General features: G+C 31.6%; 1 protein-coding gene across 7 annotated transcripts in view; it reads right to left on the bottom strand.

Annotated features, from left to right (window-relative positions):
* Positions 1–14,081, bottom strand: part of LOC107453173 (histamine H1 receptor-like) — a 420,328-nt gene that overhangs the window by 120,940 nt on the left and 285,307 nt on the right. The window contains exon 1 of one of the 7 annotated variants that reach the window (XM_071184614.1): positions 8,663–9,500. The exons of the other annotated variants lie outside the window; for them this stretch is intronic. Coding sequence (XP_071040715.1) covers positions 8,663–8,866 — 204 coding nt within the window. The 5' untranslated portion in view covers positions 8,867–9,500. Of the gene's footprint in view, positions 1–8,662; positions 9,501–14,081 lie in introns of those variants that run through there. 7 annotated transcript variants of the gene reach the window in all.

The raw sequence follows: 14,081 nt of genomic DNA, 5'->3' as shown, positions 1-14,081 counted from the left end.
AAAGATTTTACATCTGTTTTCCGTAAAAAACAAAGAACGTTTAACTAACAAAGCACTTTACGATCCTAAACATAAAGTTTTCATTCACTGCAATGTTTGAAAAGTCTCATTTCCATTTATGTAGATATAAATCAGATCATTTTTCATATGTATTTTTAATGTCACTAGCTGTTGTTTATAAGATTTATTTATCTTTGTTACAATATATCATTAGTATTTTTAATAAAAATGTACTTATCTAATAGAGTTTTTGTTGGACAAATGTGATGTCGGACAAACAAATCTATTGGACTAGTGAGTATTCGGGTAATTAAACCAGTCGTACAAAATGCTGTGCAGCTGTACAAGAACCGTAGTGGATGCAGTTATGCTTCCCTGGTGATTTTGTTTAATATTGTATTTTACATCAGTCGTTGAACAGCCGACCCAGTTTTGTGGGCTTGCGACTACTAATGTTCAACGCCGTAACCTTGTATTTTTGAATTCAATCCAGAAGACAAGAGAACTCCTGGATCGAGTATTGGGAGAATTTACCTTCGTGGAGGACTATTTGATGGAGCTAGACCGCATTTGAGTTACATGGAGAGGAATACCACGAGAACCTCCCACGGTTAGCCTGACGGCAAGGGTACTCTAGCCCATGATCCGTCTACCACTGAGGGTATTTTATGTCAGCACTGTGGTCGGTGCGAGCCGGATGCGGAATTCGTATCCACTGGGATTCGATCCCGGTTCACCTCATTGCAAGGCGAGCGCTCTATCCCCTGAGGCATAGCGGCTCTGGTGAGTGAAATTGCAGTAGAATTCGGCCAACAAATAATGTTTTTTCAGAGTTAATTGAGTATCCCAATTAGCATTCAGTCTTTGGAAAGATTATAAAACGCACTATAGTATACTGGGTTAAATCTTAGTTATCAAGTGATACTATACAGCTTTATCGCTTTTACGCAACTGAAACCAGTTTTCAATTGTTTACGCTCGTGTATTAGCTCGTTAAATGAGACGATGTATAACACAAATTCAACGATTGGATAAATCCGACGATATATTATATAAATAAAGAATAATTATTATATCAAATATTATAATATCTGATATATAACGCTTTGCATTTGTTTACTCTACTGTATCAATTGGTTAACATTGTAATACAATACGTTAAAAATAAATACAAATTGGAAGTATATAAGTATATAAAAAAAAATCTCCTGAATAAAAATACGTTACATGTATGATTAAATATAAAAGTATTGCGTATAAACTCGTGCATATCATGTAATCAATAAAAAACTTCAGTGCGTTTAATAATTTCATCTAATTATTATGATATAATAATATAATGCTTGATATAATAAATATTCTATGCTTATATAATACATTGTATAATTTATACTATAGTCAAATTTATATTATATATAGTCTCATTTAACCCATGGATACACTAACGTAAACAAGTGCAAACAGTCACATAAAAAAATAAAGCTGTATAGAGTATCACCTGATAATTAAGATTTCACATAGAATCTAATAGAGTGTCTAATAATTTGATCAGGTACTGTAGGTATGGTCATACTTTTTTTTTCTTTCTTTACAAGAAAAAAATGAGGCTTTGACTTCTTCCTTATTTCTGAAAAAGTATTCAGACAAAAATCTTTCACATTTAGCTTTTTAATCAACGTAAAAATTAGCATTTTTATAGAATTCAAAATTGCAAAAAATAAATAAAATGAGAATGGTTAGTTTTTTACTAAATGGAACGCACAAAACTATACTAGTTAAAAAATTGAAATGAAGACTTTATATCGATTTAAATTAACCCTATAGCAATAAGCAAGTGATTTTTCAAATATATTTTGACGACTCAAAGAATTAAGTTATTATAATAAAGTCTCACGGCGACAGATCTCATAAGATATACAACTGCGAAAAATGTTCTCTTTTTGTTCTATTTTTTTTTTTCGCTTTCTTTTTCAGACAACACAAGCTCCACCATTTTTTATGCTTAACCTTTTTATCCGCTCCTCGGAATTTCTTATTATTTCGAGAAAAAAAACTTCATTGCCGTCTGTAGGCTTTCTGAGTTTTTCTTTTTATACGAACTGAAACTGGAATCAGAAATTAAACTATTAAGCATTTTCAAGCAGTGGTATGAACACTTAATTCTGTTTTCGTATTATCTCACAAACGCTATTTTAATGAGAAACTTTTCAGGACAATATGGCATTAAAGTATTTTCTTAAGAAAAATATAAAGTATTTAGTTACAGAGATACGTAAAAGGAATGTAATTGGGTTGAAAATGTACGAAATGTTTCTTTTTTTTTTCCTTCTAATCTTTTTTCCTCAGAACGTTTTTAATGGGATAAACGTTAGATTTCGAACACAAAACAAAGCTTTTACTTATACTTAATAACTTACTAATTACTTTATCTTAACAAGAAACAATGTACAAGAAAAACAAAAAAGTACTAATTTTATTAAGTACGACTCCGAAGACTCCCCGTGTAGTAAATAGTGACTGACGCACGTTAAATCCGTCGAGTCGCGAAGTCCTCCAGGTTCGCATAACAAATCATACTTCTGGAGGTAGTGATCCAGGAGGTTACTTGTCTTCTGGATTGGTTCAGAATTACAAGCCTACGGAGTTGAACATTAGTAGTCGTAAACCCAAAAATTTGGCCCGCTGTTCAACGACGGATATAAACATAAAATAAAACTTTTTTTTTAAATATTTCTCATTCTGAACGTCTATTGTCATCGCTTAGTATTTTTTTAATTTTTTTCATAACCGTCGTTGAACAGCCGACCCAATTTTGGATCAACGCAGTAACCTTGTAACTTTGAACCCAATCCAGAAGACAAGGAAACTCTTGGATCAAGCACTGGGAGAAATTTGTCTTCGTGGAGGGCTTTTTGATGGAACTCACCCGCATTTGCGTTACAGGAAGAGGAAGACCACGCAAACCACCTACGGTTAGTCTGATGGCCAGGGGACTCTAACCCTTGATCCGTCTACCACTGTGGATATTTTTTGTCAGCACTGTGGTCGGTGTGAGCGCGGTGTGTGGTGCGGAATTCATATCGGTCTGTCATCGCTGGGATTCGAATCCGGTTTAAATAATTGGAAGGCGAACGCTCTATCCCTTGAGACATCACGGCTCATTGCTTCGTATTTAAAGATAGGTCGTCAATTTTACTATTATTTAGTTTATTGTAAAAAATTCTACAGGCTTTAAAAATGCTTTAGTTCGGGGGAGACGCCCTTATTTCATTCAAAACTTCTCATTTTTTAAATTTTTATTTTATACTACCTAAATAGCCGTTCTTCATACTGGGTAAAAACAAAGACTAGATAATCAATAAATTAATACTGAACAAGACTACAAACGGATGCCAAAAATTAAAAGATATTTTCCAACACAATAAATAAACGACGTAAAATGATTACAATATTTTTATTTAATAATCTCTGGTGGCTTTCCATTATTAGTTTAAATTAAACACGTTTTTATTAGTTTATCACATCAAAATAAAAATTATATTCAGTATCGAGATGGTCCATAATCCAGGAGGGTCCATAATCTAGAGATTTCTACTTCTTTTATCAATTTCGAAGAGACTATAAAAACCCTTCATTCAACGTATCTATATTAAAACTGTACAGCATCGGTGAGGGTACTATACGTACAAAATATATTAATATAGTACTTTATATTAATATTATTGGTATCTATTAAATCTTGGCAAATTATCAGATAACCTGGATTTCTGTTTAAGTTTATCTGAAGTTTCAAGTTCATCTTATTTGGATATTTGCAAGTGACGTCATTGTAGGTAAATCGCGGTATTTGTCAATTCAGAAGCAAATCATATTCGGCAGGCAAATGTGAAGCCACTTACAGGTCAATTAAATCTGATTTTAATCACACGATGAGGCATAATCATTTCAATTCTTCTCAAATTGCAAGTATCCATTTAATTAGTAAGGAACGTGCAATATTTTCTTTTATAATAATCGAAGCTATAAGCCAGCAGTATGTGTACGTTAGTATGTATCGTATTGGTTAGTATGTATCGTATTGGTAAATGAGATGATAGATAATATAAATTCGACGATGGGATACATTAGAGGATACATTATACAATATTTATTACATCAGGTATTATATTATAATAATGAGACCAAATTAATAGACGCACTGTAGAGTTTTAATAATGACGTGATTTGCACGGGTTTATAGGCAATACTTTTATATTTAAACATACATGTAATGGGTTTCTATTCAGGAGGTTTTTTATATACTTCCCATTTGTATTTATTTTTAACGTATTCCGTTACAAATCTTAACCAATCGCTACACGAAGATAAACAAGTGTAAAACAGTCACGTCATAACAATAAAGCTGAATAGTATCACATGATAATTAAGATTTTACAAGGAATCCTTTAGCGTGTCTAATAATTTGGCAAGGGTATGTAGATGCAGGATGACATAGTCGAAGGCTTCTTCCCACATCAATTGATTTATTTAAAACAATAGCTAATTTGTATCAAAACAATAGCATCCATAAAAAATTCCATTTCTCCAATGTCCCTCCTGAATGATGTAATTGGAATTTTGTAAAAATATTGAGGATCGAGGGCAAAAATTGTCCTTTTCTCTTCAAAATTTACGACTCAGCACAAGTTGCTCTGGTGTAATAATAAATACACGCAGAAATAAAAAACTCTTTATCTTATTATAGGGCAAGCTGAATATGCGTTCTTTGTAGGGGTGAATAAAAAATGAAAATCAGTGCTACGAAATCATTCTAGTTATATACCGATACAATTAGATACCTTCAAGTGATGTAGTGTGAGTATCTCGATGGGTTGTTGAAATGTGGCATTTGGTTACTTTAGCTACTGTTATTTCCATTCTATTTCGAGTAAGCCAAGCCTGTAAAGTTCTCTTAAGTAACACAGCTTATATTATTTCACAAATATTTCAATTTTAACCCTATATATTGACGTAGACACCATGTGAAACATAAAAAAACTTATTCTGGATCGATGTTGTCAGGTACTCAAAGCATAACACGGTTACAATAAAATACATAAACAAATAATAAAGGTAAAAGAACAAATTCGATGCGCTATACGGTTCTGTATTTAATTCGCTAAACGTTAATTAACATTTTAAGTCATGCAGAGAAACTCAGCCCAACTTTAATACCCCATATTACTGATAAAGATTAGCTAGTACTGCCGTGATGTCATAGGTCAAATGCGCGGGTATTGGTTTTCTTCCTCTTGGCGCGCAATTACCCAATTAAAAAAGACATAAAAATTCAAATTATTTATTGATTTATTTTTTTGCCACCTTTTCCGGTGGCTTTGCGTTATTAATTCAACAAAATGTGTTCTTTATAGCTAATTCCGTCAGAATAAAAATTTACTTAGTCAGTATCACTTGGCACACTGCTGACTCATGATAGTTAAAATTTACCATTATCGAATAATTTTCTCCTGTATTTGTCTCTTTCGAGGAGCAGTAAAACACCTATTTCTACAGTATCTATATTAAAACTGCCCATTTTCGATGCAGTTTAAATAATTATCAAATATAAAAGTATAATACTCTGTACCTGTATCAGTACTTTTAGTAGACCTATTACATAATCTCCAAAACTTAAGTTTTGTGCGAAGTACATTTATCAATGGTCGGTAATCGATAAGGACTTTTAGTATATCTACCACTAAAAATTTAAATCCAATTCACTAGTATACAAGGCATGTTAACTCGATTCCATGGTGGGGGTGGGGTAGCTTTTCATAGATAAAGGAAGACATTGTCGATGTCTACTCTCCCCACATTGGTGATCCGGACGTGATGTGAACTCGCTTACCTTGGCAGAAAAGCCCACTACGATTTGAACAAGCCTACTTTGATGGATGGTTCACATGGAAAAGTTGACTTGCTACTTGTGACTGCGACATTATCCACCTCCTCACGCTGTTGCTACTCAGTTTCGATCACACACAACGTACAATGTATTCACTCGAATGGCAACACAGGAGCGACCACGACCGTGAACTTAATACAGCTCTCACGATCAGTACTCAAAAAGTACGGTGATCGTAATACAGCTCTCCCGGCTTCTCATAAAACAGTCTTGAATCAACTGGAGGTATCCGTTCATCGAATTAGCTATCGCAGATATAATTCTGGTGGGGAGAACTGTTGTGTGTCTACCATTACAAAAATACAATTCCAATTCCCTAGAATATACGACATGCTAACTCGATTGTATGGTGGGGTACTTTTTCAGAGATGAAGGTTGACGGGGTCGATATCCACTGTCCCCACAGGTATAATGAAATCGATGAAATCGACGAGGTCTTAAGAAAATGACCTTTTCCTAATTTGACCATTAATGTACTGTTCAAATTCTTAGTGATGTCAAAAAGCTCTTTTTACTCTAATTCATTAAAATATTAATCCACTATCTTTACCACTATTAGAACTATTGTCTGAAACTATGGAATATCCGGTGTAGAATTCATTATTTATTTCAAATTTACACCAATTAGCATAATATCAGTTGAACGTATTATAAAAATGAATTAAAAGTAATAATGTGTTTCAATATTAAGTATAGTGAATTTAACGGCTCCCCTAAAAGAATAAATACTTCCCCCCCCCCACAAACTTTAGCTAATTTTGCTTTTTAGTACAATTTTGTTTTTAATTTTATTTGATACACAGTACCAAAGTTAATTAAGTTAAAAAGCATTAGCATTAAAATTATTATTATGATTTTTTTAAAGTTTCCTAAAGGAATTTGATTAACTTTACTTTTCAGTATATAGTTTCGTTACATACATGCATTAGCAATTTGACCATTAATCTACTGTTCAAATTCTGAGTGATGTCAAAAATCACTTTGAAACTGGTTCATTAAAATATTAATACACTATCTTTACCACTAGAAAACTGTTGTCTGAAACTGTAGAAAATCCGGTGTGGTATTCATTATTTATTTCAAAATTGCACCAATTAGCATAATATCAGTCGAACGTATTATAAAAATGCTTCATGCATGATGAGATACAATCAAAAATTGTATTTAATATATCCGCCCCTTTGGTAAGCGAAAATATTAAATTATGGTTGCTGTGAACTCATCAAAATTGTTTGAACAATATAAATGATATTTTAAATAATTATTACTTAGTAAAAATACTATATATTATATATATATATATATATATGTTGTTAAAATACCTCATGTGAAACTTGCTCCAAGTTCAAAAAATATTTACAGAAAAAAAGCTCAAGAGAAATTTAATAACTAAACTTTATTCCAATTTTTTTTTTCTGTTCCTTTAGAATGAATTGTAAGAAAAAAAAACTAAAAATGAACATGATTTCTTCATAAATTAATTTTTCATTAAAAACATTTAAGCACCAATAGCATAGGTATTTGAGTAACAAATGAAGTTGATGATTATACGGCATATTTAATTATGAAATTAACGTAAGTTTATGGAAAATTCTCGGGTTCTTTCTGTATCATTATAGTTTCTAGGATTATTCGAATAGGTTTTCAAAAAAAAAAAAAAACTATATTCGCATTTTTCTTAAAGTGACATTGAGAAATTCTAGATACCGTACATGAAATAAGTATTTTGTGAAACGAAATAATTGTTCAAGAAATACAACAGCCATACCATTCATTTACATTTCTGTACTTACATTCAACATTTCTTAGATTTCTCTTAAAATGTATTCTTCTGATCAGAAGAATACGGAGATCTAAATACGCATAAGAATTGTGGAGGCATTATTTTTAAAATGTCATTGGCAAATGCTTTAAATAAATGGGTATTTGTTTGAAAGACATAAATGTTTTTGTGAAATATCTAGCGTACCATTTACATTAGCTTCTGCATTATTGTGAACCGTAAAAAAGTTTTATGAGGAGAATTAAATAAGTATAAAATTAAGTTATTTTTAAAATATTATAGAATGCTCAAAAGTTTGAAAATAGGAAACTGTATACACCATACGTATAGTCCCTGTCCAAATTAGACGCACTCTAAGATTTTACGTAAAATCTTAATTATCAGGTGATACTCTATACAGCTTTATTGTTTTTACGTGACTGTTTGCACTTGTTTACGTTAGTGTATCAATGGGTTAAATGAGACGATAGATAATATAAATTCGACGATTGGATACATGAGACGATATATTGCACAAATATAGAATATTTATTATATCAAGTATTATATTATAATAATGAGACAAAATTATTAGATGCCGGTAGTTTTTTTAATAATGACATGTTTTGCGCGGACTTATAGGCAATACTTTTATATTTAAACATGCATGTAATGGGTTCGTATTCAGGAAATTTTTTTATATACTTCCTATTTGTATTTATATTTAACTTGCAAACAAATTCATACACTAACGTAAACAAGTGCAAACAATCTCGTAAAAATAATAAAGCTGTATAGAGTATCGCCTGATAATTAAGATTTTACGAAGAATCTTAAAGTGCGTCTAATAATTATGCCAGGGACTGCATATAGGCATTTTGTGGAACGAAAATAGTGATAATGTGATATAACAATAAATTTCTAGATTATTCTGATTTTTAAAATCTGAATCTTACCGTTTGAAGCCTTCTTTCTGTACGAATGGCATGAAGGACCACGGCGTTGCCAAATATTGTTAACAAACAAAGTAAAGAAAGAATTATTGCTGTTGGCACGCCGATAATTGGGTTCTCAGTTAACAAACCCTCCGATATATCTTCGATCTCTTCACTTCCATTCACGAACTGATATGTATCGGATATAAATTCCATGTTTTCCATATGAATGTTTCTCTATATCAAACACTAATTAAATGTCACAGCAGAAGTATAACCTTGGAGAAAATGAGGACGACATGGAAAGTTTTGTATCCAATTTGTCTTATAAAACATTATGGGAATAATATCTACCAAGCGAGAAATACCGTTTAATATTTCAAAGCTTCATTTAATATATAATTCTAATTCATTTTGTTTAGTTTAATAATTGTTTGAATACATTTTTTGAATATAATTCATAAGCATTCATTTTATTTTAATCATCCACTTTAAATTAAAAATACATAATATATATGTTTTAAATGGAAATAAAAAAATAACCGGTTTAAAAATTAATAAAATCCTCAGAATGAAGTGAGTAAATTTTTTTTTCAATCCATTTACTCATACGAAAACTTTTATAGCATCCGAAAAAAAAGTTGGTTTATTTTTTCCCTCGACATTTCTTTTTTAAAAAAAGTAATATATCGGCGAATATGAACGTCACAGATAATAAAATGGAATTTTCTTTTTAGATGTATATTATTCCATGGGATAAATCTCCCATAGATTCAGAGAGGGAGCACAGAATATCCGGAATATTCCTTTGAGTATCGAAGAGGTCTTTGATGCGTGGAATGGTGGAAACGAATGAAAACTATTTCTGGAGCTCACCACCCCCACTTATTCAAGCAGAGGGAGCCACTGACTCCCTTGTAACCTCCCACCGCAACAAGCTCTCCAGGAAGTTTGTTGTAAATTTCCGTTTTTCCGCTTCTATGTTTCGGAAACGGTTCGTCTTTTCTTATTCTATTTCTGCACAACTGTAAGGGAGAGAAGAAAAAAAGAATTTCCGCCTATAACGCTGAAGTTATCATAAAAAGAGTAAAATCTCATCTCTTATTCGCGGCTAAAAGATATTTTCAAGGATTATTCGTTTACAAAAAGATGTTATAATTGGCTGAAATATTTATGGGATTGATTTCATGTAATCGTTTTTTTTTCTTCCCAAGTTTGTAGAAATTGAGGGTTCTTATGATTTATATTGTAATAAGGAAGATCGCTAGACTAATTTTTACAAAATCATTATTGAAAAGTATTTATTAATTTAACACTAAACATACTTTATCTATACCTATTTCTACCATAGACGGCCAAATGATCGGACTTTTATGTTTCTTGACTGAATATATGAAATGTGGGTGTTAGGAAGGAAATAAACTAAGAAAAACTTTATTATAATGAAACAAAATTGTATATTGCCCATTTTTATGTATTACAAACACAAAGAATAAGAATTCGCTCAACGCACTTTTTTCCGCAAACATATTTCTTTTAATTATTATTATTTCTATCTATAATTCTCATAGTTATTCTTATAATTAAAAGAATATATGAGAATTCTAATTCTTATAATTATTCTTATAATTAATATTATTTCATCTAAGAACTTGCGCTGTCTTTATTGTTTTGACATTTTTCTGTGTAAAAACTGACAATTAGTTAGAAATGAAGTAAAGCTATCCAAATAAAGTATAAACTACATGCCAAAACATTAAGTTTTTGACACTTTTTCTGACACAAAAATGCCAATCTAAAATTTCAGGTCCTTTCTTGAAATTTGAATTTGCAGTTATTCTGATAGAACTCACTACGCAAGTTTTTGCAGATATGTGCAACTTATCGAATGCAATGCGTTGAGCACGCATAACATCGTAATTTCTGATCCGTTAACCTTATAAAGCAATAAATTGTCCTCCCGGTCAAATGAATCCTCCCGGTTGTGTTAGAAATAGGTACACGACAAGTATTATTCTAAACGAACAAAATATGTTAAAAATAATAATAGAATATTAACTGAATATAGTTGTTAGAAAAAGTCATGAAGTCAAATGTGCTGCAAAAACGATAAGATGATAAGCGCATTTTCAATGCAAAAGTTCTTAAACGGTTTTTTGACGTCACTTTTCACTGTCATCAACGTCACTTTTGTATTGGAAAAGTTTTGCTACGGGAACTTCTCCTTTTCATATTGCAGAATGACAGTATGAAACTTAACACGTTTTTAGAAAAATGTCTAAAGTGCAACCTTACATAATTATATTTTTACCACGGACACATGTTTTTTAGTTATTTTATGAAAAATTTGAAGTTTTTTTTTAGCTGTGTGATATAGTTTAGTAGAAACTACTAGAATTAGAAAAATGATTCCTTTTTTGCAGCCACCTACTTTTGAGTTTGAAGATGTTGACAGCGTTTATTTTCGTTTAAAGTTCCACAANAGGATCGAGATACCTAGCAAAATTTAAAACAATGGCTAACTTTTAACCAATCAGAAAATTCCATTTCGATTTTCGCTGATACCGCTGGAACGGTTTGTGGCAGAATGTTCTATTGTGAATCTAAACCATTCTCGGATCCTTCTGAAGGTACACAGAAAATTTCATTTAAATCAGTCCAGCCGTTTAGGAGGAGTTCAGTGACATACACACGAACAGACGAAATATATATATAAAGATATATATAGTCCATAGCAAAATTATTATACACCCTATAAGATTCTATGTAAAATCTTAATTATCAGGTGATACTATACAGCTATATTGTTTTTGAGTGACTGAAACAGATTTGCACTTGTATATGTTCGTGTATCAATGGGTTAAATTAGAGGATGTATTATATAAATTCGATAATTGTATAAATTAGACGATATATTATATAAATATAGAATATTTATTATATCAGGTATTACATTATCATATTATAATAAAGAGTCCAAATTATTAGACGCACAATAATGATATGTATGATAATAATAATGATATATGATGACGCAATTAATAATGACATGTTTTGCACGAGTTTATAGGCAATACTTTTATATTTAAACACACATGTAATGGGGTTTTTATTCAGGAGATTTTTTATATACTTCCTATTTGTATTTATTTTTAGCGTATTGCATTACAGTGTTAACCAATTGATGCACGAACGTAAACTAGTGCAAACCGGTTTTTGTCGCGTAAAAACACTAAAGCTCTATGGTATCACCTGATAATTAAGATTTTAGATAGACTCTGAGAGTGCGTCGAATAGTTTGGACAGGGACTGTATATAAAACTAATCTGAAAGGAAAAAGTGCGTCTAAATGGCAACTGGTGTTTGCGTTCGAATTGCAGTAAATACCTTCAAAGATAACACAAAACGCTTTATGTACTCGTTCCATTTTGCAAACTATTGTTCCGTAACATGTTTTTAAGCTATTTGGTCACTCGTAGTCCACTTCTCTGATCACAAGTCATGGATTGGTATTCACACTGTTCTTTTTCTTTGTATGATTTTATTTGTTTTGGTGACATTTTATCGCCAACTGTTTTGTCGCCAAATGAAAGGGAATGTGTTGCAGGCAGTTAGAAAGGGAAACAGAAACTACTTGTAGTTGTTGCACTACTAGTAATATTTTTTTCTTCGTCTCAAAACGAATAAACGGTGGCGTATGAAAGAGTTTTATTACCTTTTATCGAACCGCTGGTGCAGGAAAAGAAAAGTTATCATGTTAGTTGGTTCTTAACACTCTGTAGATATTACAGCTTCATCTGTTAGATGATGTGTGTCAAAAAAATAAAAAGATGGAAATAAGTATTAATAGGAAGATTAAAACAAATGTGAAACTGTTTATTGAAAAGAAAAAAAAGCCTTGCTCGCTCGGCTATGTGCTTCCTTGTTACTTAACACTCAGCTTTGTTTGTTCTCAACAATACTTGAACTTCTTCAGCATTCATATTTATATTGAAATCACCGTCAAGACAGTCATTATACGTTAATAATAAAAATAATATAAAAGTACTTTAAATTATTATGATGTAAATACATTAAAAATGCCTGCTAGTGAACAATAAAAAGAAAAACAGCAGCGGTTGCCATAGCAACGCATGCCATCCAATCCAAACTAAGGCCCATTTAGCCAATGGATATAAGCCGGGAGGTTTACCCCCCTGAATTCTATGCTATGCTCTCCCTGGTTACTTTCAGCTTTGTTTTTTTCCCTTTAAAAATAGGTATTTTTCAGAAAAGTGAAGAAGAAAAATCATGTTGCTTATAAAAACAAAATTATTATCATTTCACCTGAGAATAATTTTGCCATTTGAAACAAAATGAAGTATTTCTTGGATTTGAGTTGAAATAGTTAATTATAGTAGGAAAAAAAAATCAATTTATGAATACAAAATGTGTGACATCCTTAGAAGTTATAAATGAGAAGTAGTTTTATGTGTTAACAATCAGCAATCTATCGATAATTTCGTATTTTAAAAATGTTCCAATTGAAAAGGGTTCTTATCCTTCTCGAGTCTTTTATCTCACTATATATAAATTTCTAATGATGGTGTCTCAGTTTTCCATTGTTGTCGGAGCAATTTTATCACATGGAAAATCACATGGGAGGATCCAGTTTTACCATAATAATTTTTCATATTAGTTTGGTTGTCATCAGTATAAAATTGATATTGGTTATATAGTTATCGTTTTCCTATAAATACTTTTTTTTCCCGAATTTAAAAGGTTAAAATTACCTGTACTGTTATTATTACGTCTTTGATTTTGTTTGTTTGAGTTCTAGAGGATTGTACATTTTAAAATAAAGTTATTTAACTCGGTGTCAGATCTTATTAATCATTTTGCAATTATTACTTTTTAATGCAAATTACAATTTTGCATTTTTTGTATGTCGAAGGATTTTATTTTATTTTATAACCGTCGTTGAACAGCCGACCCAATTTTATGGGTTTACGACTACTAATGTTCAACTCCGTAGTCTTGTCATTTTGAACCCAATTCAGAAGACAAGGGAACTACTGGATCGAGTATTGGGACAAATTTGCCTTTGTGGAGGACTTTTTTGATGAAGCTAACCCGCATTTGCGTTACATGGAGAGGAAGACCACGAGAACGAGTTAGTCTGACGGCAAGGGGACTTTAACCCATGATATGTCTACCACTGAGGATATCAGCACTGTGGTTGGTGCAAGCCGGATGCGGAATTCGTATCGACTGGGATTCGAGCCCGATTCGCCTGAATGGAAGACAAGCACTCTATCCCTTGAGCCATCGCAGTTCTATGTCGAAGGTTTCAATCGAACCCAATTTCCCTATTTTTAAAACCTAAAAAAACGAGAGTTGATTACAAATCCGAAAAAAAAAATGCATTCTTGACAAGCAGTTAGATTTTTTGGATGCAACG

The sequence above is a fragment of the Parasteatoda tepidariorum genome, chromosome 8 (assembly GCF_043381705.1).
Source record: "Parasteatoda tepidariorum isolate YZ-2023 chromosome 8, CAS_Ptep_4.0, whole genome shotgun sequence".
In the NCBI taxonomy this organism is placed as follows: domain Eukaryota; kingdom Metazoa; phylum Arthropoda; class Arachnida; order Araneae; family Theridiidae; genus Parasteatoda; species Parasteatoda tepidariorum.
Note: the sequence above shows the minus strand (reverse complement) of the source record. Positions and strands in the feature narration are given on the sequence as shown.